Consider the following 22,637-nt stretch of genomic DNA (forward strand, 5'->3'; position numbering starts at 1 on the left):
CAGTGGCTCCTCTTTTTATGTTGAATGCGTATTATCCACTTCAAGAGGACTTACAGTTGTGCTCGACTAGAAAGTTTTTGAAAACTTGCTGCAACGGTTTGTCCCTATGTTTCAGTTTTATTCCAGAAAAAATATCGTTGAGGAGAGACTTCAAGTTGTCACTTGGTTTTCAGCAGCGCCTTGTGTCGAGAAAGCAGCATAAGTTGGACTCTTTGAATACATCAAGTAGAAGAGTGTTTTGTTGTGTTGAAAAGCCGCCACTGAAAAGGCTTTCGTTTCCTTGGAGCCTTGCTTTGTTGACTTTGTCTTTGTTGTGGCCACGTTCACGAATAGCTTCTGCTTCGACCTTCGAAGCCTTCCATTTAGAGTCGAACTACCCTTATGCAGTAGAATTCCACAAATCTTCTCTAATTAAAAATCCTTCGAGTAATTGTCGCCGTATAGCACTAGTTGTACAAAGGAAGGAAAAGAAATCAAAGTCTGTCAAGGAGGCATCCGATGCGCTGTTTTTGAAAAATCGATCATCTTTATTCAGTGAGCTATTTCGTGTTGGTTCCTTTTGGAAAGTTCTTTCCATCCATATCCCTTCCACAGTATCAGATACTTTGGTGTTACTGTTGGCTACTATTATCGTTGTTCCGATTATGAGGAAACTCAATACATCCCCTATTTTAGGGTTTTTAATTGCTGGATTGGTCTTGGGTCCTAATGGCTTTCATCTTGTTCGTGACGTCGTAGCAAGTAGGACACTTGCAGAATGGGGAGTGGTATTCTTTCTTTTCGAAATGGGTTTGGAGTTGAGTTTAGATAGATTACGCAAACTGCAAAAGGACGTGTTTGAACTTGGCTTATCTCAGTTTTTGATTTGTGGTGCTGCTTTTGCTATTAGTGCGATGATAGCAGGCCTACCTTTGGAAACTTGTGCCGTTATCGGTGGAGGTTTAGCGTTATCATCTTCCGCTTTCGTTCTTCAACTATTATCTGAAAGAGGTGAAATAGGAACAAGATTTGGGCGTGCATCATTCGGTATTTTATTGTTACAAGACATTGCTGTAGTGCCCCTGTTAGTGGTTATTCCTCTTCTCGCTACCAAGTCTGGAGGCCCTAAAGTGTTGGTTTCTGCGTTGATGGTAGCAGCCATGAAAGCGTCTGTAGCCTTAGCTGTTATATTCGCAACTGGAAGGTTATTTCTTGAAAAAGTATTTCGTACTGTTGCTGCAGCCAAATCTCCAGAAGCTTTTGTTGGAGTTATCTTATTTACTGTATTATCGACATCTGCAGTCACAGAAGGCTTAGGGTTATCCGATACTTTGGGAGCTTTTCTTGCTGGTGTGTTGTTGGCTGAGACAAAATATCGTCACCAAATTGAAGCAGATATTGCACCTTTCCGAGGTCTACTCTTAGGCCTTTTCTTTATAACTGTTGGTTTTAGCATAGATTTGAAATTAGCTTTGGCGAATCTACCCGTTGTTTCATCGTTGGTAAGCATTGATTTTGATAAGTGTTTTCATCATTCGTCACATTGTTATTAGGTTTTAGGTTTGCTTACGATGAAAGCTGGTATAATCACAGTTTTAGCCAGATTATTTGGTCTTTCTTTTTCAAATGCGATAAGAACTGGTTTATTGGTAGCACAAGGTGGTGAATTTGCCTTTGTTACTTTTGGTGCTGCACAAAGAGCAGGTTTGCTTCCTGCAGATCTTTCACAGTTGCTGTTATTGGTAGTAGCGCTTTCCATGGCAACCACTCCACTTTTGTCTTCCATTGGTTCCCAATTAGCGTCACGAATTGAAAGACGCCGTGGTTTGATTGGAGCTAGAAGCGAAGATATTGCTGATGCTCGAGATTTTGTTATTGTGGCAGGTTTTGGTAGAGTAGGACAATCGATTTGCGAAATGCTGAATGCCAGATTGATACGATATGTAGCATTTGATATGAGTCCTTCGAGAGTTATCGAAGCAAGAAACAAAGGACTGCCTGTATTTTTTGGAGATGCATGTCGTCCCGAAGTGCTTGAAGCAGCAGGTGTTTCAAGGGCGAAGGCAGTGGTCATCACTTTGGATGATCCTGTAGCAGCATCTCGAGCTGTACAATCTTTACGAAGAGAATATCCTGATTTACAAATCTTTGTACGAGCCAGAGATACGAAACATCAACAGACGTTACAACTCGCAGGTGCTACTGCTATTGTCCCTGAGTTGTTGGAGTCCAGCTTATTATTGGGTGGTGCAGTGTTACTAGCCTATGGAACTCCAATAGAAGAAGTGAACGCATTGATTGACGAAGCTAGAAAGAAAACTTTTAAAGAAGCTGGTTTATCTATTGGAACCAGTGCACTTAACCCCCGAAGTCCGTTTTCTCCTTCATCTGAAACGAAAACGAAAAAAACAACTTCCAGTTCTTTGATATCTTCGTTGGATGAAACGAATGATAACAGTAGCTCTTCTTTGAACGAGAGCAAAATGATAACGAGTAACTTACTTGAAGAGTCTCATGTTGTATCCACAACTCCTTCTGTGGATAAAATGGAAATGGCAGCAGTGGAAGAAGATGATACAAGTCACTCCGCATCTCTTCCTTCATCACAAGAGAAGAATATTTCTACAAACCTTGCACAGGAAAAGGAAGTCCATTTTCCAATCAAGGAGGAACCATCGACTAGTAGTAATGGGAGCCAGCAAGACGATTCTTCTTTGGAAAAGATTGTAGGACAACATAAAAAGTCGGAAGATCCTATTATTTCGACAACTGAGTCATTGGATGATTCAGTACGATGAATATGAAACAATAAAATAATTCTTTTTTCCGTAGGCAACCGACAGAGTGAATAGAAATGGGTCATCCTATGACTTTTTTTAGAGTGGGGTAGGATAAGATGTTGTGGAAAACGGTACTACTCCGTGCAAGCCGACACTGGAGAAATGTAGTGTGGTTGGAGTCTTTTCAAAGCAAAGTATATTATTCAAAGTGTAGAAATCTTTCAACTGATGTGCGTTTTTATGGAAACAACTATTTGCCGTCCGTTGCTGTTCGTCGGTCTTTGTACAATTTGCCAGTGGATAGAGTTGGTGGTAGTAGTAGAGCTATTTTATTTTGTGAAAATATGCATCACAACAGCATAAAGTCAGAACAACAAGCACAAGGCAACCAAGACTTGACTTCTTTTCAAGTAGTCGACAAAGAAGACACTTCTCCTTCCTCCGGTGGTCATGACGCACACTCCAACACAGGTTCTTGGACTGATAACTCCTCGGGTGTGGATAATGTTGCCAATTCCTGGGCTACTGCGACGCAAGAAACTGTTGCAAGTGATGTTGCCACTCCTTCTTCGGCAGTGACGAGCAATTGGTACGATCCAGTAATATCTTATCTGACGTATCTTCATGACTCTACTGATATGCCGTGGTGGGGATTGATTGTAACGTGTACTGTTGTGGTACGTTTTGTGATGTTGCCCTTCACTTTAATAGCCATGCGCAATGCCGCTATCATGAATACCATTCAACCTAGACTAAAGGAGATTCAAGATTTGATGTTTGATGCGAAAAGCAGAGGCAAACTCGATCAAGCCAAACAATATCAACAGGAATATATGAAAGTGATCAAAGAAAATGATATCAATCCGTTTCGTTCCATGTTGGGTCCGTTGGTACAAACACCGGTTTTCTTAGCTTTCTTTTTCGGACTGCGTAAAATGGCAGAAACCATCCCAAGTTTTCAAACAGGAGGAACTAGTTGGTTTGAAGACTTGTCTAAACCTGATCCACTGTTCTTGATGCCCACTTTGTGCGCTGGAATATTTCTTCTCAACTTGCAACTATCTTTAACAACCGGTGCAACTCCTACTAACAAACAGTGGATCAACGTGTTTCGATTATTTGGATTGGCAATCATCCCTTTAACAGCCAAGATGCCTTGTGCCATATTTTTGTTACTGGATTCCCAGTAACTTGTTTTCGTTTTTACAAAATTTGGTGTTCAGTATTACCAGTGTCCGTGCATTGTTGAGACTTCCACCCTTACCATATAAGAAAAGCGCAACTAGTCACGAAGCGGAATCTAGTATTGTACAGGATTCCAAGTCGAGTAGCCAAAGGAAAACAGAAACAAGCCAGTCTTCTGCGTTTCAAAAAGCTGCACCCGTGACAGGGAAAAAATCTCTCAAACTTTATGACAAGGCTCCTAGGCATAGAAGTTTTAGTATTTTGTTGTATCGACAACAAAGTCAATTATGGACACAAGTTGCAAATCATAAAGCAAGCATATAGCTGTGCCATGCATCACATTGGATGTCCATGGAAGAAGATTCACAATATGCCTGGGTACCTTCTTACAAAGCACAAGATAGTAAGACTTGTTCCAGTATACCTTGGGAAGCTCTCAGTAAAGGAGATACAAATAGTGTCACGCAGTGGTTGACCCAATTGAAGGACACTAGAGAACTAACGAACAAAGACGAGGACGGCCGAACACTATTACACTGGGCTTGTGCTCGAAGAGAATGGAATCAGTGGGTTCCCTTGTTACTTGAGGCAGGCTCACCTATCGCCACTAGTGACGACGGAGGTTTTTCTCCGCTACACTCTAGTTGTAGTTGTGGTAACACTCAAGTGGTTCAGTGGTTGTTGAGTGCTTCTCAAGCCCTAGGCAATTCGTTGGATATGGTGAATGTCAAAACCGACGACTCGCAGCTGACTCCACTGCACTGTGCAGCAAGTAAGAATAACTTGGAAATATGCAAATTGTTGATAGAATACGGTGCATTGGTCAACGCAGTAGATGTACACGGTTATACCCCTCTTATGAGAGCAGCACAAAAGGGAAACGATGAGTGTTTGGCTTTTCTGTTAAGTAGGGGTGCAATCGTTAACGTACGCAATCGACAAGGAGACACAGCTTTACATTTGGCTTGTGAAATGGGATATCGTAGTACTGTGCAAATATTGTTAGCAACCAAAGGTATAGATAGCTCTATTCGAAACGAAGAAGGATACACAGCACGAGATTTACTTGCACCTGAGTTACAAGGTTGGTGGCCAGAATAAAATGAGACGAGTATAGGTCAAATGATTCCTAAGAATGAGAAAGAATAAAAACAGCAAGGCAAAGGATAAAAATAAGATAATTGGACGTGCTGCTTCCTTTGTTGTATTCTTATTGAATGTTGTCGTTGATGGAGAAATCGATGACTTGAATATGTTCGTCAACGTTTGACGGTCAGGTTTCCGTTGGCATTCCTTTAAAAGTATATAATGCTCCTTTTGGAAGTCATCATTATACATTTTCCATACTTCCCATGGCGAAGGATACTTTCTAAGCAATACTCCTTGAATGGGATACAAAGTTCCCGTTTTATAAAGTGGTCTCAAATAAAATACATCTTCGAAAGTTTCAATGAACTCCATTCTTTCCTTTCTTCCTCGAACTTGCATAATTCCATCAGTACTAGGAACATCTTTTAAAGATGGGTTGATCAATAGGATGGGTTTGTTGCTATATTTTTGAGTCAATTGGAAAAGTTGCTCTGTTATCGGAGTAGATACTGCATTGGTTGGTGTGATGACGATACAATAGTCTTGGTCAATGTCTTTTTGTGTCAAACACTCTCCCAATGTGCTAATAGAAACGTGTGTCTGTAACTTGCCATCCCAACTTGCACGAGATATTTGATAGTCTTCGTTCAGATATCGCAATAAACCAGCGACGGCCAGTGGAATACCTCCTGAAACCGATGGCCCTTGCACCACTATTCTTACTCGTTTTTGTTTCTCCAATACCAATAGCCTCACTAGTCCCCATACCAATCTCAACAGAAATCTTCTGTCATAGATATCCAACTCTGGATTCAAGTCAGGAAGCAATAGAGTAACTGATTTTCTCAAAGCAGAAGAAGCATCGTGCCTGTTGACAGCTTCAACTACAAGGTTGATATAATATTCTTGTTCTTGGAGGCTTTTTGGATATCGAGACATTTGAGGAAGAACAGATGGTTCTTTGTTTACTGGAGAGGCAGTACAGTGCGGACCACTTTTGTTTCCAGTGTAGTGACAAGCAGTGTTTCTTCTATAAGCTCTTCGCAATATATCCTTTTTCGTTTTGAGATATTTCCAACTTGCATTGTTAAATGAAGAAAAGCAGCAACGACAAGGAGATGAAATCCATACAAAGGAAATCATTTTGTGCCTAGTTAAATCGATTCCGTAGAGACAATGCTGCTTCATGGAAAACCACAATTACCCGATTCACATAAAAAGAAGAGATCAACATAACTTTTCTCTCTATATCTGTACAAGAATATTTGTATGGATACAGGTAGCGGAAGGAATTATGGTTGTACTGTCATCTTCAGAACCCTTGAAAACAATAAATAGTGAATATTTCTAATCTGAAGTACCCAAAATACTTGTATCAGGATGTAACGATACAAACTCCAAACCACAGCGTGACAACTTTCGACGAATTCTGTCTTGATAAGACAAGTCAACGGGAGCACGGTTCAAAATCGTTGCCATTCTGCGACGCACATTTTCAGCAAACAGCCTGCCATTTGTCTTTTCTTCTTCAGATGGAACATATCTTGGCAAAAAGTTTACACGCAATATATAATATGGCTCTGATAGAATACGTAAAAAATGAAAAAAAGACAACCCTACAAAAGCTGGATCGGCATCGCCAAAAGAATATTGCAGTACTATTGGTTGAATGGTACGTTTCTGTACAAACGGCCCTGTATGAAAACGTAAGAGACAATCTCCATTCGAAGTTGTTCCTTCTGGAAACATGACAAGTGCTGAAGGAGCCATCCAGGAAGAAAAGGAGATATTCAACAGGTCAATTCTCTCCAAACGTAAAGCAATTAGGGAAGTGGCACTTGGACTTGTTCTATTCTCTCTATCCACAAATATGCATTCCATTATTTCTGCTATAAATCCTACAAAAGGTATATTTTTAACGCCTTGTTTTGCAACAAATGGTGGCGCAAACGCTGATAGAAAATATAAAATATCATAGAAAGAAACATGATTGGAAACCACGATGCAATCAGGAGGAACAACAGTGCGGCTTTCGTCACTTATCCAAACAAAACCAACAATTAACAACAAAAGACGAGCGCCACGACGAATAAGAAAAGAAATACAAGCCCTAACCATAACATTAACCTCCTACTGTTTTCCAATAGGGGTACCTTTTACAATCATCTCATACCTTCTGAAACCTACCAAGGGATGATATGCTAAATCCTTACGACTGACACCTAAAGCCAGAATTCGAATCAAAATCCAGACAAATACCAACAGCAAAAAACAAAATAATAGGCGCAATGGTACCAACACAAGTCCGACGAGAACCTTCCATAGACAGTGGGCAAGAAACCACGTCATAAAATGAAACAACTCACTTTGATTAGGCCCAACAGTCGCCAAGGTCTATCTCTTCGGACAAAAGGATTTCGAACCAAAAGCTTACTTTTGGTATGCTCACTGTGGTTTTGCACAATCGAGTCGTCCGTATAATACATGGCCATTGATTCGAGTTCTCCGCTCATCTCAAATCGATGACTTTGAGTCGATTTGGAATAGTCAACTACAATGAGAATGAACAACAACGTTTCTGAGGGAGAAACTTGTTGAGATATGAGAATTGGCCACCATTCTTAGATTGTGCCAAAACAACTTGATTCATTAGATACTCCCCTTTAGTTAATCAGGCCATATAGATGGCTCTCATTGTATTCCATTGTTTGTACTGAAGAATTTCTTATTTGGCAATATGCACTCGGCATAGGCTTTATATATATATATATATATGGCTAAAGAACATGCCATTTTTTCTAAAGACATGAATCCAGATTGTTTCTACAGAGGAAATCCTCGACATTCATCTTGGTAAAGAACTGTTCTAGGACACTTGCTAAAGATAGATCTCTTTGAAACTTGAATTGAATGTATTTTATAGATTGTTTCTCTTTTTGGCCTTCATCAACAAGGCCTACCTTAGCCCATCATATTTGGCGCCCATTTAAAATCTTCATTTCAAAAATCAAATTCTTTTCTATTTGATGTTGAGAAACGTCCCAACTAAAAACTATTCCAAGCAATGTTGTGTTTCTGAGAAGCAACCACTGCTATCATAGTAAGTCAACAACATTTATAAGCTACCTGGCTCATAGTATAAAAACACAGTGCATCCTCCTTGCTTCCCTCTTCTCACAACAGAGAGGACTCTGCTGTTACGATATCTCCATTAAAAGAAGACAACATACACACTGTATTGAATACTGAAATACCCAAAGAGAATTGGCATAGAAATGACTTATTATTAGAGAGTTTGAAAGAACTGAAGCAAGGTGAGAACCTTAAATTTCTTCTACAGTATTTCGTTCCAACTATTTTAAAGATTTAGAATCCATAAAGAAGGAACACATGGAAAAAGACCAACATATTCAGCAGTTGAGAAATGAATTGTCTCATAAACAGATGCAACTAGAAGAAGTATGGCAAAAGCTAGAAATGTCCAACCTGAACAATGCTAGACAAGGAAATGAGACAGCTGAACTGCAACATGAGGAGATCCATCAACAAATACTATCCATTCGAAATACTTTTGCCCAGCAATTGAAAACAATAGAGAATATAGAAGCAAAGCGTATTTCTAGTGGTGAAGATTCGAACAGAATGATGGACTATTTGTCACGTCAAGTGGATCCGTATGTTAGTATATTGGAGAGTTTCGACAAAGTATGTCACTCAAATGGCCATCCTATCACTTTAGAAGTGATAAGAGATATTTTATCCAAAGTATTTTTAGCGATGAAACAGAATCTTGACTATCTTGAATATCTTCAAAGCACCTACGAGAAGTATCCAGAAATAGTTGATCGTTACGAAGTAACTGTTTATGAAAAGGATTCTATTATTGAGTGTCAGCGTGCTATTATCGCAGTCAAAACAGAACAAATAGAAAAGCTCCAACAGAAATTGGAACAAATAACATTGAATGGTGCCTCAGCAAGTGACTCGGAAACAACGAAGAACAACTCTATACAAACGAGACAAAGACATTTTGCACTTGTTCATGGTCTAATGAATGTCGTGGATAATATCCTATCGAGACTATTCGGAGATCGCTCATTCCATATGGAAAACAACAGGCCTTCATCGGAGTAAAAATGTTTTTGTAATTTCTCTCCAGTGGAAGCGACACAGCTTTTGTATTGCTTTGGATATAGTGACCTGTCATTTTTTCTTTATTACAATAAAGAATATATGAAAAGACTACTCAGTCTTTTATCTACTACTTTAGCAGCTGCTGGTATCGCAGGTGTTTACTTTGGTGGAAAGCGTTTTATTTGGAGTGAAGGAAAGAAAAGGTAGGTTCAATTCACTGCTTGTTCCAACTTCAAGTTTCTTCACCAATACTTTCCATTTTCTCACATTCGCAATTATTTTCAAGTAAAGAAAATAGCGTGTTTTGATGATCCTCTCTGGCTCAACCGAACAAACCATCTGTGGTAACAAGATCTTGTGATCTGGTTATTTTGAAAAAGCCAAATGAAACTTGAAGTGGAACAAAGCTTAGTAATATTGGATAATGAATGCTAACCCATTATTTTATTATTATTATTTTCATCAAAAGTATGGCAGCCAAAGACTATCGTTATGTCGTTTTGGGTGGTGGTGTAGCTGGTAAGAACAACTGATACTTTTTAGAAAAGTCTCAATTATTCCTGTTTAAGCGGGTTATGCTGCTCGTGCCTTTGTAGAGAAAGGACTAGGCAAAGGTGAACTTGCTATTATTTCAGAAGAATCCGTCGCTCCATATGAAAGACCTGCACTTTCAAAAGGTTTCCTTATGGGAAACCCTCCTGCAAGACTTCCAGGTTTTCACACCTGTGTGGTATGCTTCTATAATTTTGGTTTCTGTATTTGTCTTAGTCGTTTGTAGGGTTCAGGTGGAGAACGCTTGTCACCAGAATGGTACACTGAACACGGTATCGACTTGTTACTTTCCAAGACAGTAACACAAGTCGATCCTGCAACAAAGACCTTGAAGCTTGTTTCAGGAGAGACTGTCCAATATGATAAGTTGTTTGTTGCAACGGGCTCTTCAGCAGTAACATTCAGTGATCTTGGGTTTTCTGGTGCAGACTATAGAGGCATTTATTGTCTCCGCAACATACAAGATGCTCAGAAACTTTACGATGCTATTCAAGCACACAAAGGAAAGGAAGCTGTTGTGATTGGCGGTGGATATATTGGAATGGAAGTGGCTGCAGCTCTTGTACAAAATCAAGTCTCCTGTACAATGGTTTTTCCCGAAGCACATATGATGGAGCGACTTTTTACTCCAGAGATTGCCCAATTTTATGAAGACTTTTATCGAAGACAAGGAGTAAAGATCCTTAAGGGGCCTTCTTGTAAGTCATTTGTTGGAAATGAGAACGGTCATGTGACTGGAGTGGTTTTGACGAATGGTACAGAACTCAAAAGTGAATTGGTGGTCGTTGGTATTGGTGCAAAGCCAAATACGAAACTTTTGGAACCTTTTTTGAAAATGGAACAACGAGGTTTCTTAGTGAATGGCCAACTACAGACGAGTGACTCCAACATTTTTGCTATTGGTGATGTTGCTACATTTCCTTTGAAAATGTATGACAATCGTCTCGCAAGAGTGGAACATGTTGGAAATGCCAGACAAATGGCTATGCATGCAGTTGATGTTGTTTTTGGTTCGCAAAAGGCTTACGATTATTTGCCCTTTTTCTATTCAAGAGTCTTTGATAAAAGTTGGAAGTTTTATGGAGATACTCCAAAGGATGCCACTTGTTTAGTATTTGGAGAAATGAATCCAAAGTTATTTGCTGTTTGGGTAAGAACAAATGGTCAAGTCGTTGGAACTTTTACAGAAAGTGCTACACCGGAGGAAGAAAAGAAGATCGAACGGATTGCTAGAGAGCGTCCCACCGTAGATATTTCCAAGTTGAAAGCTTGTCATACTGCGGAAGAAGGTCTGAATTTTTTTTCCTAATGGACCATCGATCCTTTCCATCTTTTATGTAAAGGAATTTTGGTGATGTCGTATGTGAATGTGTGTGCGTCTAAAAGAGAGATAGAGAGAAGTTATCTCTCATATAGTTGGTGTTTGTGTTTCATAAAAACGTGTGTTCGATTGATTCAGCTTCTGATAAGCAACTATCGCCAATCCACCAAACTTGAATCTCGTTTGGGTAACTTGACAGAATTGTTTCCAATGTGTTTAACGACACTCTTAATAAGCATCCCAACTCATCTGTACAATGGCGTCCATCCAACAGTTTTTGTAATAACTTTGCATCTATTCTGACATTTGAACTGTCTTCAGTTTCAACTTCCCTTTCTAATAATGAGGCAATATCAGGTAAACAAGAATGTCTCATGCATATGGGATATTCGTATACTCTCCGAATAATACCTGTCAACATACCAAATGCAATCCACTTTCTAATGTCAATAGTCTTTAACATCTCCCAATGGGATTTCACCAGTTGTTCAACACTCTCCATTCTGCTTAAAGAATTGTATAAAGAATAATATGAAGGTACATGATGGGTAACATTCGAATTTCCAGTTGACAAACTACAAGGCAGAGTATCTAAAAGAACGAGTGAACTTTTTGATGAGGCAAAGGATTCTGTTATCTGAACCCCAGATTGCTTTCGAGTTGAACTGAACAAAGGACTTTGTCTATTCGTAGAACCAATTCTTCCAAATAAGGACTGGGAGTTGCACTGAACCAAACGATCACATTGTTCCCAAAAATGAATGTCCTCTTTGACAAAGTGTAGTTTGCTAGTAGGTTCATATCTGTTTTGGAACCGAAAAATGTCAATACATCTTATCATATCAGCATCTAACAATACACCAATACTGCGAAACACTGTTTCTCGGTCAAGTATAGTGAGAGATGCGATTTGGTCGATACAGTTGACACCATTGATATGAACACTTACTTGACTCACATTTGGGTCTATTTGGGAAGCAAACTGTCCAACTAACATCGGTGCACGGATTGCTACTGGAACGTGATCCAGTCTCAAGTGCTGACTGTTATTGACAAGACCAGATAACTCTTGACTATTACTGGGAGCACGTGAAAGAACCTTCAAATAGCACGCATGACTAGCATCAAACACTAGAAAGTGACAACCTTTTTCAAAAAGTTGATTGACCATTTTGGTTAACTTTGTTCTTAAGGTCGTTCTTGACTGCCAATCTTGTCTGGAAAGAAGACCTCTTTCCTTTTCCAATGAAAGCAATTCATTCGAAAGTTTCAAAACAACGGGAACCATATCACGTACGAGAAAAGGGTGTTCTTGAGGTAAAGACTCCAATAAGAAACCAATATTGAACAAATAGGCGTTACGTTCGTATTGGCTGCCTTCTACTTGAGTAGGTTTTCCAATAAAGGTAACACCATCTATTTGCACAGAAACTATCTGACCATACAGAGAACGCTTTGGAATCAAGAATTCGTAAACTTTTTCGAAAACTTCGATAGGTACCGGCTTCACTGAATAAGGTTGTATACAAATATTATTACGTGGACCTGCTACGTTATCAAACTCTGCAAGGAACACTGAAGATATCTTTCGGTAAGTAGGAGACGACGACTTGGACATTCACCACAAGTTGGGAATGATTGTTAAGAGCTATCCGTATTCATCATTAAATATGGTATTTTCGTGTTGATGTAATGAGCAAACGGAAAAGAATCCTTGAAAGACAGAAAGAATGGTTGGCTCAAGTGTCGATGACAAGAAAAATACGTTTTGGTCAGCTGTTCGTAGAAAAATGGGAACTGCGCGGGAATCTGCCTTTGGATTGTTCGAATGCTCAAAACAACAGAACGACGACTCGCTTGGAAATATGCTCACACTCCCGGGAAGACTGACTTGGGAATCATTTATTCTACACAGGATGAAACTACTCTCATTCTTACTTGTGGCTCAGATGCTACCGTGAGAGCTTTCGAATGGAGATATGAGGAAGCAAAAGAAAAAAGCTTTCCTCGAAGGTTTCAAATAACCTATCCTCACAGGGAAGACGTATGCTCCATGAATCGTTTCAAGAAGGAACAATTGAAATTATAAATCTTGTTTAGATTCTTGCGCTTTCAGTCTGTAGTCTTGTTTCTAAGCTGGTGACTGGTGATAAAGAAGGCTATCTTCGTCTGTTCCATTTGAAAGAAAATTCTGCAGAATTGGAGTGCGTTTTGACTAGAACAAGCGGATCTATTTGGTGTTGTGCATTTTCTTGTAGTGGTAGCTATGTATTTGTTGCTGGAGAAGAGCCTGGAATAGTTCGAGTAAGCCTAGAATATCTCGAACTCGTATTATGAATATCTCATCTTTCTACGTTTAGATTATAGATGTGGCCGATAAAACGGTGGTTATTGCATCTGAAAATGCTCCCGTGCAAGCTATAAAAGACTTGGCAGTAGATCCACTGGGAGACTATTTCGTAAGTGTTGGAGAAAGAGGCGCAGTTGGCATATGGTCGTTGAATCAGAACACTTGCATTTTAACTATACACAATCATGCTACTTGTGCCTCCTGGAAACCTGATGGTAGCTTACTGGTTTTGGCAACAAGCACAAAGGAAATAGGTAGGCTTATTGAAAGTTTTCGATGCATGATGAGGACTTATGGGTAATAGTATTCTTGGAAAGAGAGTCATGGAAAGTTAAAAGAAGCTTTTCCAGTATAGTTGATACTGTTCCTGTCAAGATAACATGTTTAACTTGGAGGTCACAAAGTAATGATATCCTGTGTGGTTCTGAAGACGGGAGAATATTTTTGCTTCATTATGGAAAAGATATCGAAATAGTTGCTCATTGGTGTGGGGATGAAAACTTGATAGAGAAGATTGTCTGGCATCCAAAGTGGAACAGTTTTGTATCAGTGGATGCTGCAGGACAATTGGTTAGGGTGACGGAGGTTCCTGTTGCCAACGTTTCTGATGATCACAAAACAAAGGAAGAGTTGAATGATGAACCGACGAGTGTTAATGATGACTCTATTGAAGAACAAGAGCAGGAGGACATCTCCTGTGCCGATGAAGTTTCATCTCATAGCAATGTTGATGAAGAAACTGAGGAAACGATGCTTGAAGAAAATAGTGTAATTAGCAAAGAGCGTGCACCTCGGCATTTCATGGTATCTTCAACTCCTTTTGATGGATCCTATTCTATTCTTTGTTGGAATAGAACAGGTAGACTAGTATCTAGAGATGTACAGTCGCATCATGTTGTAGAAATTGAATTTTCGGACTCCTCATTGAAGCCTCTACGTTTTACTGATCACTATGGTTTGCTTTATCTGTATTTTCTTTGTTTACGGATGACTTGTGTTCTAGGATTCTCTTTAGGATGTTTGAATTCCGCTGCTGTGATATTGGCTTCCAAAAGTGATCTTGAAAGTCGCAATGTCATTTTCTATCGCTCTCTGTCATCCTCCTGGACTTCCAATTCGCATTGGACAGTTGCTTTGGATGATTTAGAAATTCCACTTTTGTTGGCTCTTGGCGTCCATTGGGCTGCAGTCTTTACTAGCAGAGAGCGTCTTCGAATATTTTCCTCTAGTGGAATTCAAACTGACTTACTCAAGCTGGAACAACGTGTGTTGACTATATTGGGTTCAGAGAACGATAAGCTATGTATTGTATATGATAATAGAATGAATGATAAATGTGAATTCGAATTTTTTCAGGTAAGAAAGAATTATAACTGAAACAGAACTTTAACTTGTATGTTAAGATATCGCCATTTGGAATGGTGACAAGTCGCTCTTCTCGAATGTCCCTTCCTTGTAAGCCATCTTATCTACAGTGGATAGGATTCAGAGAAACAGAAACTTCATTTGAAGAATTGTTGGCCTTTTCAAAGACACAAGAATTGTATATGTTTCTTCCTTATCACGGAAATACTTGGGTAGGTGTAGTTATGTGAGAATGAAACAAACTTTACTAAGCAATATAGACCGTTGTTGTTGATAATGCTTTGGAGAATATTTCACCTGGGTCATCATTCTTCTGGCCTTGTTATTGTTACAATAACAGTTTATTTGGTATCGTTTGTAAGGACAATGCGGCACCTCCCATAACCTTATCATCACCTCCCTTGACTTTTATTTCATTGAGCGTGTCATTGTTACCTTTTACTGAATCAAGTCTTGCACTGGAACAACAATATCTTTGGGAAGCACTTATGTTGTCGAAACTAATGGCAAATGGTTATTCTGCGGGTAACAATATGGGAGAGAGAAGAAAGAAATTAGATAAAATTTTGATACGACTATTCGAAGATTCTTGCGTAACCAATCACGTTGCTCGGGCTTTTGACTTTGCGAGCAGATTGTATTCATACAAGGCTTACAAAATTGCCTGTCAGGTGGCCAACCACCACAGATTGGGTGCTCTAGCTCAAAAGGTGGAGTCTTTAATGGATCAATGTCCTGAAATTCAAGAAAAGAATCTGGGAAATTGCTCAGCCGACTCTGTTGGACAAGTAGCAACAACACAGAACGATGAGAATAGGGTGCCAGTTGCGAGTTCCAGCATAAGAACAGGAATAACCGAGTCTGTCACAGTTACAGAACAGGATTGTGTCGAGAAGACATCTCAATCAGCTGCTTCTTTGGGTATTCAATCTAGGATTCAAGAAAGGAAACGTAAACTAGAGGATGGCCAACGAACTACGGTCATTTGAAGACATCGAACAGTTCAATTCATTTTTTTCAATTTTCTGAAATAAAATGTTTTCTGCCAAGACATTATTGAGAATAACTTGTTCTTTTAGATTTCACAGTTCTTTTTGGTTTAGAAGTTCTTCTTTTTGTAACCAAGTCAAAGACCAGAACAGTGGAAAAGAAGACAAAGAACAAGTTATATTTGATAGTGTGGTGAACAGAGCTTTTCGTCACGTGTATTTCCGAACACTGCCTTTGAGGAGACAACCAGAATTGAAAGGAAAAGAAAAAGAAATTTGTGAAAGTATTGAGACAGAAGCAAGACAGTATGAATTGCCTGGTGTTCAACTTATTTATGTGTTGACAAAGAGTTAGACTGTGTTGGAAGCATAGAGAACGAGTTGTCGATGACCGAAGTGCCGCTCATATGTAAGTTGGCTAATTGTTTGTTTTTTTCCAATGAAACAAATATTATTAGACATTTAAGTTCCATGGCGCTATCTTCTTACAAGTAAGGAATGCTTTTAGTTGTTGTCACTTCGAAGAGCACTAAGTATAAAGGAACACAGAACCTTACTTCCTTTGTTGGATTCTGATGAAGAAAGAGTACTCAACATAGTAGGAAGAGGATTCGGTTTGGCAGACGTGAGTTCCTCTTCCAAATCTGGTTTACAATGGTACTTTGATCCTTTTGAGAAATTCTCAGACTTATGCTTCAGTTAGGATCCTCCAGTTTATGTTACTGGTTTCTTTGAATAAGTTGCGAACCTTGAAGCGTATGGCTGAGAATATTGAACGGGATTTTGGAAAAGGTTTCGATATTGTTCAAGAAAGTGAAGTGGATTCCAACAACAAGTTGGTTGCTCACCAAATGGTTGTTCGTCGTTGTTTGTATCACGACTTTTTTGTTGCAGAAGGATATCCTCAAGTGACTCGTCTTTTTTGTGCGTTGGATCGTTCCTACTTTGGAGAGGTGAAGGAAAAACGCCACGGTGATATTTCTTGAGTTCTTTTTTGAATGTTGTTATGACAGGTGAAGTTAGGTGTTCGATTTACTTTGAGTCAAACACTTGTAGACTCTGATTCCTGTATTTTTCGACTAGAAAAAACTCGTAGATGAATAACTTCTTTAGGACAAACCAAAAAAATTTCACATCAATAAGAGATACGACATTGAGAGAAGATTGTTTCTTGATTATTCACTCAGATGAGAATATTTTGTCTTAGTTTTGTTTCTTCTGTAGGAACCTTGAAAGAGCAAGTTTTTGATAAAAGATTTAGGCTTTCAGTATGTAAGCATTCTACTTTGAGAAGACATATTTGTCGACAAGCGTGTCAGATGGCCTTAAAAACCTTCCTTCCTTCAGACTTTGAAATTCGTCGTTTAGTTGGAAAACAAAGTTTATTACGAATAGTCGAGTGGGAATATTATCAAAAGAAGAATCCAACGGAACCTGCAGTTACGGTAGAACCTGGATCTCTAGCTTGTCGTCTTTATGAGGCCATTTTATATCCGAATACGAAGCAAGAGACGGAGGTACTGTTGAAAGAATATCATAAAGAAGCTTTAGAGATGGGTTATAATGAAAAGAGTGTCTTTGAAACGTTAGAAGAGGACTATGGTGTGGATATCACTTCTGAACAACTTCCTTTATCGAGGTTCTTGGGAAGTCTTGAAGCACCAGATACTTTTGAGACCGAATATTTTCGTGAACAGTGGCAAAGAGCACTTCCATATATAGAGCCTCCGAAAGCCGGTCACTTATTTCTAGTTTTCTGTTGGGAAGGCTTATCTACTGTTGCCTCTTATCCTGTGAATAGAAACAATCGTGCTTGGTTATCCACCATATTTCTGGAATCAAAATTTCAACGCCGTTGTCAGTTTGTTAAGAAAATCATGTCGTCAAGTTTAGAAGCTCTTGAGTTTCTTCACCGTTATCGCATTGTACATCTTTCACTGGGTCCACAGTCCTTATTGTTGAACACTACAAGGGAAGATCAAGTGCATGCATTGAAAGTTAGACTTCGTGACTTTGGCTTTTCGAGACGACTCTCTTCGCTGGATGATGATGTGAGTAATAGTGACATGAACGATAGTCGTTGTCTTTTAAAAGTATTTCATAGTCCATTAGAAGGGCTTATGCTGCTGGAGCTTCAAATCCAAGAGCGATAAGTAATTACTATTATGCTCAAGATATTGTGTTGTTGGGTTATGTATTTCTAATGTTAACTTTCTGTTCTTTTGCGGATAGTGTAATTTACCAAAAGATGGGTTATGATGGTTTGAAAAGGTACACAAGTTTATCTTCGAGATAATTGAGTACTATAGGAAATTTAGGCTAGTTGAGGATTTGTTTCAATTCGACTTTGATCGCCTGAGGTCTTATCTTATACAAGACGATTCAGTAAGAGATGTTGTACGGTTCTTAGATCAAGGCAATGGCAGTGGTTGGGTGTTTGCTAGGAATATGCTGATTCTGAAACGTCAACTTCGTCACGAACAAGATGAACTGATAGCTACAGAACTGAAGAATTCTTCTTTTTTATTGAAGTGAACTCTTTCCGAGATACAGAAAGATGCTTCTGGAAGAGATTTCAGTAGCATTTCAAGATTAAAGCCCGTCCCCTCCATCATGGCCCATTTTATCTCATTGTTGTGCACAACGGAACTGGTTTACACCCGTTGAGCTATTCTTGCTGTAGTTAGCCTCGTAGTTTCGAAAAGTAAACAAATATTGTTAGCATGGGAGTGAAAGTTGGAATCAATGGCTTTGGTAGAATTGGAAGGCTTGTTCTAAGAGCGGCATTGGAGAAAAAGTCGGTTGATGTGGTAGCCATCAATGACCCCTTTATTGACTTGGACTATATGGTCTACATGTTCAAATATGACTCTGTACACGGACACTATCCAGGGACTGTGATAGCTAAAAATGGAAAACTTGTTGTGGATGGGCACGAAATGGCGGTGTTCGCTTTCCGTGATCCTAGTGAGATTCCTTGGTCTTCTACTGGAGCAGAATATATTGTGGAATCTACAGGAGTATTTACTGCTGCTGATAAAGCCAGAGCACATATGAAAGGAGGTGCTAAGAAAGTCATCATTTCTGCACCCTCAAACGATGCTCCTATGTTTGTGATGGGTGTCAACGAAGACAAGTATACTCCAGATAATACTATAGTATCCAATGCCTCCTGTACTACCAATTGTCTTGCACCTTTAACCAAAGTTATTAATGATAAATACGGAATCTTGGAAGGACTAATGACAACAGTTCATGCAACGACAGCAACACAGAAGACTGTTGATGGACCTTCCCACAAGGACTGGAGAGGAGGCAGAGGAATTTTGAATAACATCATTCCCTCTTCAACTGGAGCAGCAAAAGCAGTCGGTAAAGTTATTCCTGAACTCAATGGAAAGCTGACAGGTATGGCTTTCCGTGTTCCATGTCCCGATGTTTCCGTTGTTGATGTTACATTTCGTTTGAAGACACCCACTACTTATGATGATATAAAGGCAACTATGAAAGCAGCTTCAGAAAGTAAAGCATTGAAGGTAACTTGTGTCGATAGTTTCGGAATGGCGAATTCTAAAGTATTTTGACAATCTGAATAGGGTATTTTGGGATATACAGAAGATATGGTGGTTTCTACAGACTTTGTTCATAACAGTCATTCTTCCATATTCGATGCCAACGCTGGAATTATGTTATCGGAAACCTTTGTGAAATTAATTTCTTGGTATGATAATGAATGGGGCTATTCCAATCGCGTTGTAGATTTGGTACAACATATGGCAAAAGTAGATGGTGCAGCCTAAATAAGTTTGCATTCTTTTCTTTGTTGTTTCGTGGAATATTTTGTGTTTTCTTCTTGTTCGCTTTTTGTGTTTTACATATAAAATTTGACTTTTGTGAAGATTTCGAAACTTGGATTTCGATATGTGTGGCATTTTTGGATACGTCAACTATAAAACTCCAAAGAAAAGACAAGAAATCATTCAAATCTTGTTAAAAGGTACCTTTTTTTTATTATGTGAATATGGGAGTTGGAAACTATCTGAAATAGGACTACAAAGGCTAGAATATCGAGGGTATGATAGTGCAGGTTTGGCCTATGATGGTGAAGTATGCTTATTGTTTCCTCCTCTTGAATTATACAAGTTATTTTGATTCTTGGGATAGGAAGAAGGAGCACCTGTAGTAGTTCGTGAAGTAGGTACCGTAGCTTGCTTAGAAAAGGCTGTCAATGCAGAACTGATAGGTAAACCTTTGAGGTGAGATTGCAGTTTCTAAGAAGAGCACTTGAATTGACGCAAATTGCAGTGTTCGTGAACGCGTGTTTAATAGTCATGTTGGGATTGCACACACTCGCTGGGCGACACACGGCGCACCTTCTGTTAAAAATAGTCATCCACACTCGTCAGACCCTACTCACGAGTTCTTGGTGGTGCACAATGGAATTATAACCAACTATAATCCTCTCAAGGCAATGCTCTTGTCAAAAGTAAAACATTTCATTGTATTGTTTATTGATTTTGACGTGGATAATAGGGTTACGTATTTGAAACAGATACTGATACAGAAGTTGTAGCAAAACTACTCAAATACTTTCATGATTCTATTCGTGAAGATGGAGAACCTCCTACTTTTGCGAGGCTGATGATGTATGTAGTTCATGCCATTGAAGGAGCTTTCGCACTTCTTGTCAAATCAAGACACTATCCTAATGAATTGGTTGCATCGAAACGAGGTTCTCCACTTGTTATTGGCATAAAAAGTGAAACGACATTTGACAAGGAAACTTTTGAAGTGGAGGCATCAGCACCGCTTCTTCCTGATTCCGACTCGAGAGTAAGTATCAGTTCTTTACCAGTCCACAACTGGGGAATGACTCTTATCTGGAAGGACTTTTTATTGGAAAACGGTCGAATATCAAATGATGTTGCAAGTCTTGAATATCGTTCTTCTACAAACGATAGCAACTCATCTGGCGCCTTTTTTTCTTCATTTTCAAGACCTTCAAAAGGGCTTCGCTTTGTTTTAAGGAAAGAAGCAGCTAATAAGATTGAATTTTTCTTTTCTTCTGATCCAAGTGCCATAATAGAACATACTAACAAAGTATTTTATCCTGAAGATAATGATGTAGTTTATGTCAAAGATGGAGATATGGAAGTGTTTTGTTATTCGAATGAAGACCCTTCAATAGCACGAAATAGGCTTTTGTCCACAATCGACCTGGAACTCGAAGAAATCATGAAAGGACGGTTTGAACATTTTATGCTCAAGGAAATTTACGAACAGGTAGTTGAAAATCCATCTTAAAATAGTATTGACATATTTTGCAATAGCCAGAAAGTGTACAGCAAACTATGCGTGGTCGTATTCATAAACTAAGCAATGGGCAGTATGAAGTACAACTTGGAGGAATCCGTGATAGGTTTTATGATATTTTGAGAAGTAATCGTATGATATTTGTAGCTTGTGGTACATCATATCATGCTTGTTTAGCCTGTAGACAAGTGAGTAATTTCTTTTGTGTTCATCATAGCCAAATATGAATATTTGTATTTAGATTATCGAGGAATTGACAGAGTTGCCAGTATCAGTAGAGCTTGCCAGTGATTTTCTTGATCGTCGTTGTCCGATATTTAGAAGTGATGTTTGCATTTTTGTGAGTCAGAGTGGAGAAACAGCAGAAACACTGGAAGCCTTGCGTTATGCGAAAAGTCACAATGCATTGACTGTAGGCGTAGTTAATGTTGTGGGAAGTTCTATTGCTCGTTTGACAGATTGTGGTGTTCACATCAATGCTGGATGTGAGATTGGTGTAGCAAGTACTAAAGTGTATACAAGTCAAATAGTGGTCTTGATAATGATTGCTTTGCAGTTATCAGCAGATTCTCGCTCAAAAGTAAGTAGAAGTTGGCATCCGAATGTGTTCATTCTTATATTTTTATAGCTGCAAAGAAGAGAGGAGATATTTCAAGCTCTTATTTCTTTACCTTCAAAAATAGAGACAACTCTCCAGTTGGATTCGCAGATGAAGAAGATTGCCCACAGTTTGGAGTCTCGTTCTTCCATATTATTGTTTGGTAGAGGGTTAGTTGTCTCTATTGGTTTTTATAGCAATCAATGCTGATGTTTCCATTCATAGATATCAATATGCCACTTGTCTAGAAGCTGCTCTCAAAATTAAGGAAGTGTCCTATATGCATACCGAAGGTATTCATGCCGGTAAGCAGATATTTAACATTTTTTAGATTAAACTCAACTGTGCTACGAACTTTAATAGGTGAGTTAAAACATGGCCCATTGGCACTCGTAGATCAGGATATGCCGGTCATACTTTTCGTAACCAGAGATTCTACCGCTCGAAAGGTGCAGAATGCCCTTCAGCAGGTCCTTTTATATCTCATTTTATGAATTTCTGTTCTCAATTGCCACTCTAGGTTATAGCTCGAGGTGGCTTTCGAAGTATGATAGTTGTATGTACTGAAAAAGATGAGGAGACAAAAAGATTGAAAAGCGAGGTAGAGCTTGTTCAAGTTCCTGAAACTGTTGACTGTTTACAAAATTTGCTCAATATCATTCCATTCCAAGTAAGTTGGGACTAGTTAGGAAAAGATGATAAACTAAATAAGATTGAAAGCTTCTGAGTTACCACTTAGCAGTACAGCGAGGTCATAATGTAGATCAGCCGAGAAATTTGGCCAAATCAGTTACCGTCGAATAAGCCTTGGAGAGAGATAAAATCTATTTATAATTCTTTATCTTTTTATGTGGACCAGAAGAATAAGCTTGTTGTGGTCTTGTCCGATATTCGTTCAGCAAAACATACCTGTTACATTTATTAAACGTGTTGGTTTTATTCGTTGCTTACAAGTGTACCCTTACAACGTGAAAACTTGTGC

The 22,637-nt window shown here is 39.0% G+C and overlaps 12 protein-coding genes across 14 annotated transcripts; 10 read left to right on the forward strand and 2 right to left on the reverse strand.

Moving 5' to 3' along the window:
* Positions 1-13: 13 nt before the first annotated feature.
* Gasu_04550 (monovalent cation:H+ antiporter-2, CPA2 family) lies at positions 14-2,807 on the forward strand. Its single transcript, XM_005708827.1, has 2 exons — positions 14-1,481; positions 1,533-2,807. Exons 1-2 carry the CDS (start codon positions 18-20, stop codon positions 2,775-2,777), a joined length of 2,709 nt encoding a protein of 902 aa, XP_005708884.1. The 5' UTR covers positions 14-17; the 3' UTR covers positions 2,778-2,807.
* A 16-nt stretch (positions 2,808-2,823) lies between these two features.
* Gasu_04560 (preprotein translocase, Oxa1 family) lies at positions 2,824-4,271 on the forward strand. The gene has a single exon (XM_005708828.1). The coding sequence runs from the start codon at positions 2,876-2,878 to the stop codon at positions 3,947-3,949; it is 1,074 nt and encodes a 357-aa protein (XP_005708885.1). The 5' UTR covers positions 2,824-2,875; the 3' UTR covers positions 3,950-4,271.
* Positions 4,272-4,273: 2 nt separating this feature from the next.
* On the forward strand, positions 4,274-5,712 carry Gasu_04570 (26S proteasome non-ATPase regulatory subunit 1). Its single transcript, XM_005708829.1, has one exon. The coding sequence runs from the start codon at positions 4,290-4,292 to the stop codon at positions 5,043-5,045; it is 756 nt and encodes a 251-aa protein (XP_005708886.1). The 5' UTR covers positions 4,274-4,289; the 3' UTR covers positions 5,046-5,712.
* A 26-nt stretch (positions 5,713-5,738) lies between these two features.
* On the reverse strand, positions 5,739-7,613 carry Gasu_04580 (phospholipid/glycerol acyltransferase family protein). Its single transcript, XM_005708830.1, has 3 exons — positions 7,400-7,613; positions 7,221-7,349; positions 5,739-7,163 (listed from the first exon to the last, which is right to left on the reverse strand). Exons 1-3 carry the CDS (start codon positions 7,544-7,546, stop codon positions 6,381-6,383), a joined length of 1,059 nt encoding a protein of 352 aa, XP_005708887.1. The 5' UTR covers positions 7,547-7,613; the 3' UTR covers positions 5,739-6,380.
* Positions 7,614-8,023: 410 nt separating this feature from the next.
* Positions 8,024-9,334, forward strand: Gasu_04590 (uncharacterized protein). The gene is made up of 3 exons (XM_005708831.1): positions 8,024-8,133; positions 8,184-8,347; positions 8,398-9,334. Exons 1-3 carry the CDS (start codon positions 8,060-8,062, stop codon positions 9,165-9,167), a joined length of 1,008 nt encoding a protein of 335 aa, XP_005708888.1. The 5' UTR covers positions 8,024-8,059; the 3' UTR covers positions 9,168-9,334.
* Positions 9,335-9,603: 269 nt separating this feature from the next.
* Gasu_04600 (monodehydroascorbate reductase (NADH)) lies at positions 9,604-11,184 on the forward strand. The gene is made up of 3 exons (XM_005708832.1): positions 9,604-9,686; positions 9,737-9,897; positions 9,946-11,184. The coding sequence occupies exons 1-3, from the start codon at positions 9,638-9,640 to the stop codon at positions 11,026-11,028; spliced, it is 1,293 nt and encodes a 430-aa protein (XP_005708889.1). The 5' UTR covers positions 9,604-9,637; the 3' UTR covers positions 11,029-11,184.
* A 154-nt stretch (positions 11,185-11,338) lies between these two features.
* On the reverse strand, positions 11,339-12,693 carry Gasu_04610 (uncharacterized protein). Its single transcript, XM_005708833.1, has 2 exons — positions 11,522-12,693; positions 11,339-11,480 (listed from the first exon to the last, which is right to left on the reverse strand). The coding sequence occupies exons 1-2, from the start codon at positions 12,656-12,658 to the stop codon at positions 11,394-11,396; spliced, it is 1,224 nt and encodes a 407-aa protein (XP_005708890.1). The 5' UTR covers positions 12,659-12,693; the 3' UTR covers positions 11,339-11,393.
* Positions 12,694-12,843: 150 nt separating this feature from the next.
* On the forward strand, positions 12,844-15,774 carry Gasu_04620 (chromosome transmission fidelity protein 4). The gene is made up of 7 exons (XM_005708834.1): positions 12,844-13,084; positions 13,141-13,344; positions 13,401-13,644; positions 13,695-14,345; positions 14,394-14,746; positions 14,794-14,967; positions 15,016-15,774. Exons 1-7 carry the CDS (start codon positions 12,869-12,871, stop codon positions 15,742-15,744), a joined length of 2,571 nt encoding a protein of 856 aa, XP_005708891.1. The 5' UTR covers positions 12,844-12,868; the 3' UTR covers positions 15,745-15,774.
* A 9-nt stretch (positions 15,775-15,783) lies between these two features.
* Positions 15,784-17,024, forward strand: Gasu_04630 (hypothetical protein). Of its 2 annotated transcripts, XM_005708836.1 has the most exons (6): positions 15,784-16,050; positions 16,100-16,153; positions 16,203-16,235; positions 16,294-16,401; positions 16,448-16,716; positions 16,768-17,024. In XM_005708836.1, exons 1-6 carry the CDS (start codon positions 15,791-15,793, stop codon positions 16,842-16,844), a joined length of 801 nt encoding a protein of 266 aa, XP_005708893.1. In that variant the 5' UTR covers positions 15,784-15,790; the 3' UTR covers positions 16,845-17,024. The 2 variants fall into 2 exon arrangements, with proteins under 2 accessions (XP_005708893.1, XP_005708892.1); XM_005708835.1 differs by having other exon boundaries at positions 16,448-16,774.
* Positions 17,025-17,043: 19 nt separating this feature from the next.
* On the forward strand, positions 17,044-18,356 carry Gasu_04640 (ATP binding / protein kinase). Its single transcript, XM_005708837.1, has 3 exons — positions 17,044-17,795; positions 17,849-18,015; positions 18,063-18,356. Exons 1-3 carry the CDS (start codon positions 17,064-17,066, stop codon positions 18,277-18,279), a joined length of 1,116 nt encoding a protein of 371 aa, XP_005708894.1. The 5' UTR covers positions 17,044-17,063; the 3' UTR covers positions 18,280-18,356.
* A 7-nt stretch (positions 18,357-18,363) lies between these two features.
* Positions 18,364-19,654, forward strand: Gasu_04650 (glyceraldehyde 3-phosphate dehydrogenase (phosphorylating)). The gene is made up of 2 exons (XM_005708838.1): positions 18,364-19,280; positions 19,341-19,654. The coding sequence occupies exons 1-2, from the start codon at positions 18,468-18,470 to the stop codon at positions 19,542-19,544; spliced, it is 1,017 nt and encodes a 338-aa protein (XP_005708895.1). The 5' UTR covers positions 18,364-18,467; the 3' UTR covers positions 19,545-19,654.
* A 9-nt stretch (positions 19,655-19,663) lies between these two features.
* Gasu_04660 (glucosamine--fructose-6-phosphate aminotransferase (isomerizing)) lies at positions 19,664-22,634 on the forward strand. Of its 2 annotated transcripts, XM_005708839.1 has the most exons (13): positions 19,664-19,741; positions 19,793-19,851; positions 19,909-20,000; positions 20,050-20,230; positions 20,278-20,577; positions 20,632-21,027; positions 21,075-21,245; positions 21,299-21,637; positions 21,686-21,825; positions 21,881-21,960; positions 22,019-22,125; positions 22,176-22,325; positions 22,376-22,634. In XM_005708839.1, the coding sequence occupies exons 1-13, from the start codon at positions 19,666-19,668 to the stop codon at positions 22,457-22,459; spliced, it is 2,175 nt and encodes a 724-aa protein (XP_005708896.1). In that variant the 5' UTR covers positions 19,664-19,665; the 3' UTR covers positions 22,460-22,634. The 2 variants fall into 2 exon arrangements, with proteins under 2 accessions (XP_005708896.1, XP_005708897.1); XM_005708840.1 differs by having other exon boundaries at positions 19,664-19,851.
* Positions 22,635-22,637: the final 3 nt, after the last annotated feature.

This window comes from Galdieria sulphuraria (genome assembly GCF_000341285.1).
Source record: "Galdieria sulphuraria unplaced genomic scaffold scaf_2, whole genome shotgun sequence".
Taxonomy (NCBI): domain Eukaryota; phylum Rhodophyta; class Bangiophyceae; order Galdieriales; family Galdieriaceae; genus Galdieria; species Galdieria sulphuraria.

Coding starts and splice junctions, on each gene's coding strand:
- Gasu_04550 (XM_005708827.1), top strand. CDS start 18: ATGTTGAATGCGTATTATCCACTTCAAGAGGACTTACAGTTGTGCTCG. Junction 1,482..1,532: donor TACCCGTTGTTTCATCGTTG/GTAAGCATTGAT, acceptor CATTGTTATTAG/GTTTTAGGTTTGCTTACGAT.
- Gasu_04610 (XM_005708833.1), bottom strand. CDS start 12,658: ATGTCCAAGTCGTCGTCTCCTACTTACCGAAAGATATCTTCAGTGTTC. Junction 11,481..11,521: donor TGGAGAGTGTTGAACAACTG/GTGAAATCCCAT, acceptor TATTGACATTAG/AAAGTGGATTGCATTTGGTA.
- Gasu_04580 (XM_005708830.1), bottom strand. CDS start 7,546: ATGAGCGGAGAACTCGAATCAATGGCCATGTATTATACGGACGACTCG. Junction 7,350..7,399: donor GACTGTTGGGCCTAATCAAA/GTGAGTTGTTTC, acceptor TGTCTATGGAAG/GTTCTCGTCGGACTTGTGTT. Junction 7,164..7,220: donor ATTTAGCATATCATCCCTTG/GTAGGTTTCAGA, acceptor GGAAAACAGTAG/GAGGTTAATGTTATGGTTAG.
- Gasu_04660 (XM_005708840.1), top strand. CDS start 19,666: ATGTGTGGCATTTTTGGATACGTCAACTATAAAACTCCAAAGAAAAGA. Junction 20,001..20,049: donor CTGATAGGTAAACCTTTGAG/GTGAGATTGCAG, acceptor CGCAAATTGCAG/TGTTCGTGAACGCGTGTTTA. Junction 21,826..21,880: donor ATATTATTGTTTGGTAGAGG/GTTAGTTGTCTC, acceptor TTCCATTCATAG/ATATCAATATGCCACTTGTC.
- Gasu_04640 (XM_005708837.1), top strand. CDS start 17,064: ATGGCCTTAAAAACCTTCCTTCCTTCAGACTTTGAAATTCGTCGTTTA. Junction 17,796..17,848: donor TCTCTTCGCTGGATGATGAT/GTGAGTAATAGT, acceptor AGTATTTCATAG/TCCATTAGAAGGGCTTATGC. Junction 18,016..18,062: donor GGTTATGATGGTTTGAAAAG/GTACACAAGTTT, acceptor TAGGAAATTTAG/GCTAGTTGAGGATTTGTTTC.
- Gasu_04560 (XM_005708828.1), top strand. CDS start 2,876: ATGTTGTGGAAAACGGTACTACTCCGTGCAAGCCGACACTGGAGAAAT.
- Gasu_04630 (XM_005708836.1), top strand. CDS start 15,791: ATGTTTTCTGCCAAGACATTATTGAGAATAACTTGTTCTTTTAGATTT. Junction 16,236..16,293: donor ATGGCGCTATCTTCTTACAA/GTAAGGAATGCT, acceptor AAAGGAACACAG/AACCTTACTTCCTTTGTTGG. Junction 16,402..16,447: donor TCCAAATCTGGTTTACAATG/GTACTTTGATCC, acceptor TGCTTCAGTTAG/GATCCTCCAGTTTATGTTAC.
- Gasu_04590 (XM_005708831.1), top strand. CDS start 8,060: ATGTTGAGAAACGTCCCAACTAAAAACTATTCCAAGCAATGTTGTGTT. Junction 8,134..8,183: donor AAGCAACCACTGCTATCATA/GTAAGTCAACAA, acceptor ATAAAAACACAG/TGCATCCTCCTTGCTTCCCT. Junction 8,348..8,397: donor TTTGAAAGAACTGAAGCAAG/GTGAGAACCTTA, acceptor ACTATTTTAAAG/ATTTAGAATCCATAAAGAAG.
- Gasu_04570 (XM_005708829.1), top strand. CDS start 4,290: ATGTCCATGGAAGAAGATTCACAATATGCCTGGGTACCTTCTTACAAA.
- Gasu_04650 (XM_005708838.1), top strand. CDS start 18,468: ATGGGAGTGAAAGTTGGAATCAATGGCTTTGGTAGAATTGGAAGGCTT. Junction 19,281..19,340: donor CAGAAAGTAAAGCATTGAAG/GTAACTTGTGTC, acceptor CAATCTGAATAG/GGTATTTTGGGATATACAGA.
- Gasu_04600 (XM_005708832.1), top strand. CDS start 9,638: ATGGCAGCCAAAGACTATCGTTATGTCGTTTTGGGTGGTGGTGTAGCT. Junction 9,687..9,736: donor TTTGGGTGGTGGTGTAGCTG/GTAAGAACAACT, acceptor TTCCTGTTTAAG/CGGGTTATGCTGCTCGTGCC. Junction 9,898..9,945: donor CAGGTTTTCACACCTGTGTG/GTATGCTTCTAT, acceptor AGTCGTTTGTAG/GGTTCAGGTGGAGAACGCTT.
- Gasu_04620 (XM_005708834.1), top strand. CDS start 12,869: ATGCTCAAAACAACAGAACGACGACTCGCTTGGAAATATGCTCACACT. Junction 13,345..13,400: donor AAGAGCCTGGAATAGTTCGA/GTAAGCCTAGAA, acceptor TTCTACGTTTAG/ATTATAGATGTGGCCGATAA. Junction 13,645..13,694: donor AACAAGCACAAAGGAAATAG/GTAGGCTTATTG, acceptor TATGGGTAATAG/TATTCTTGGAAAGAGAGTCA.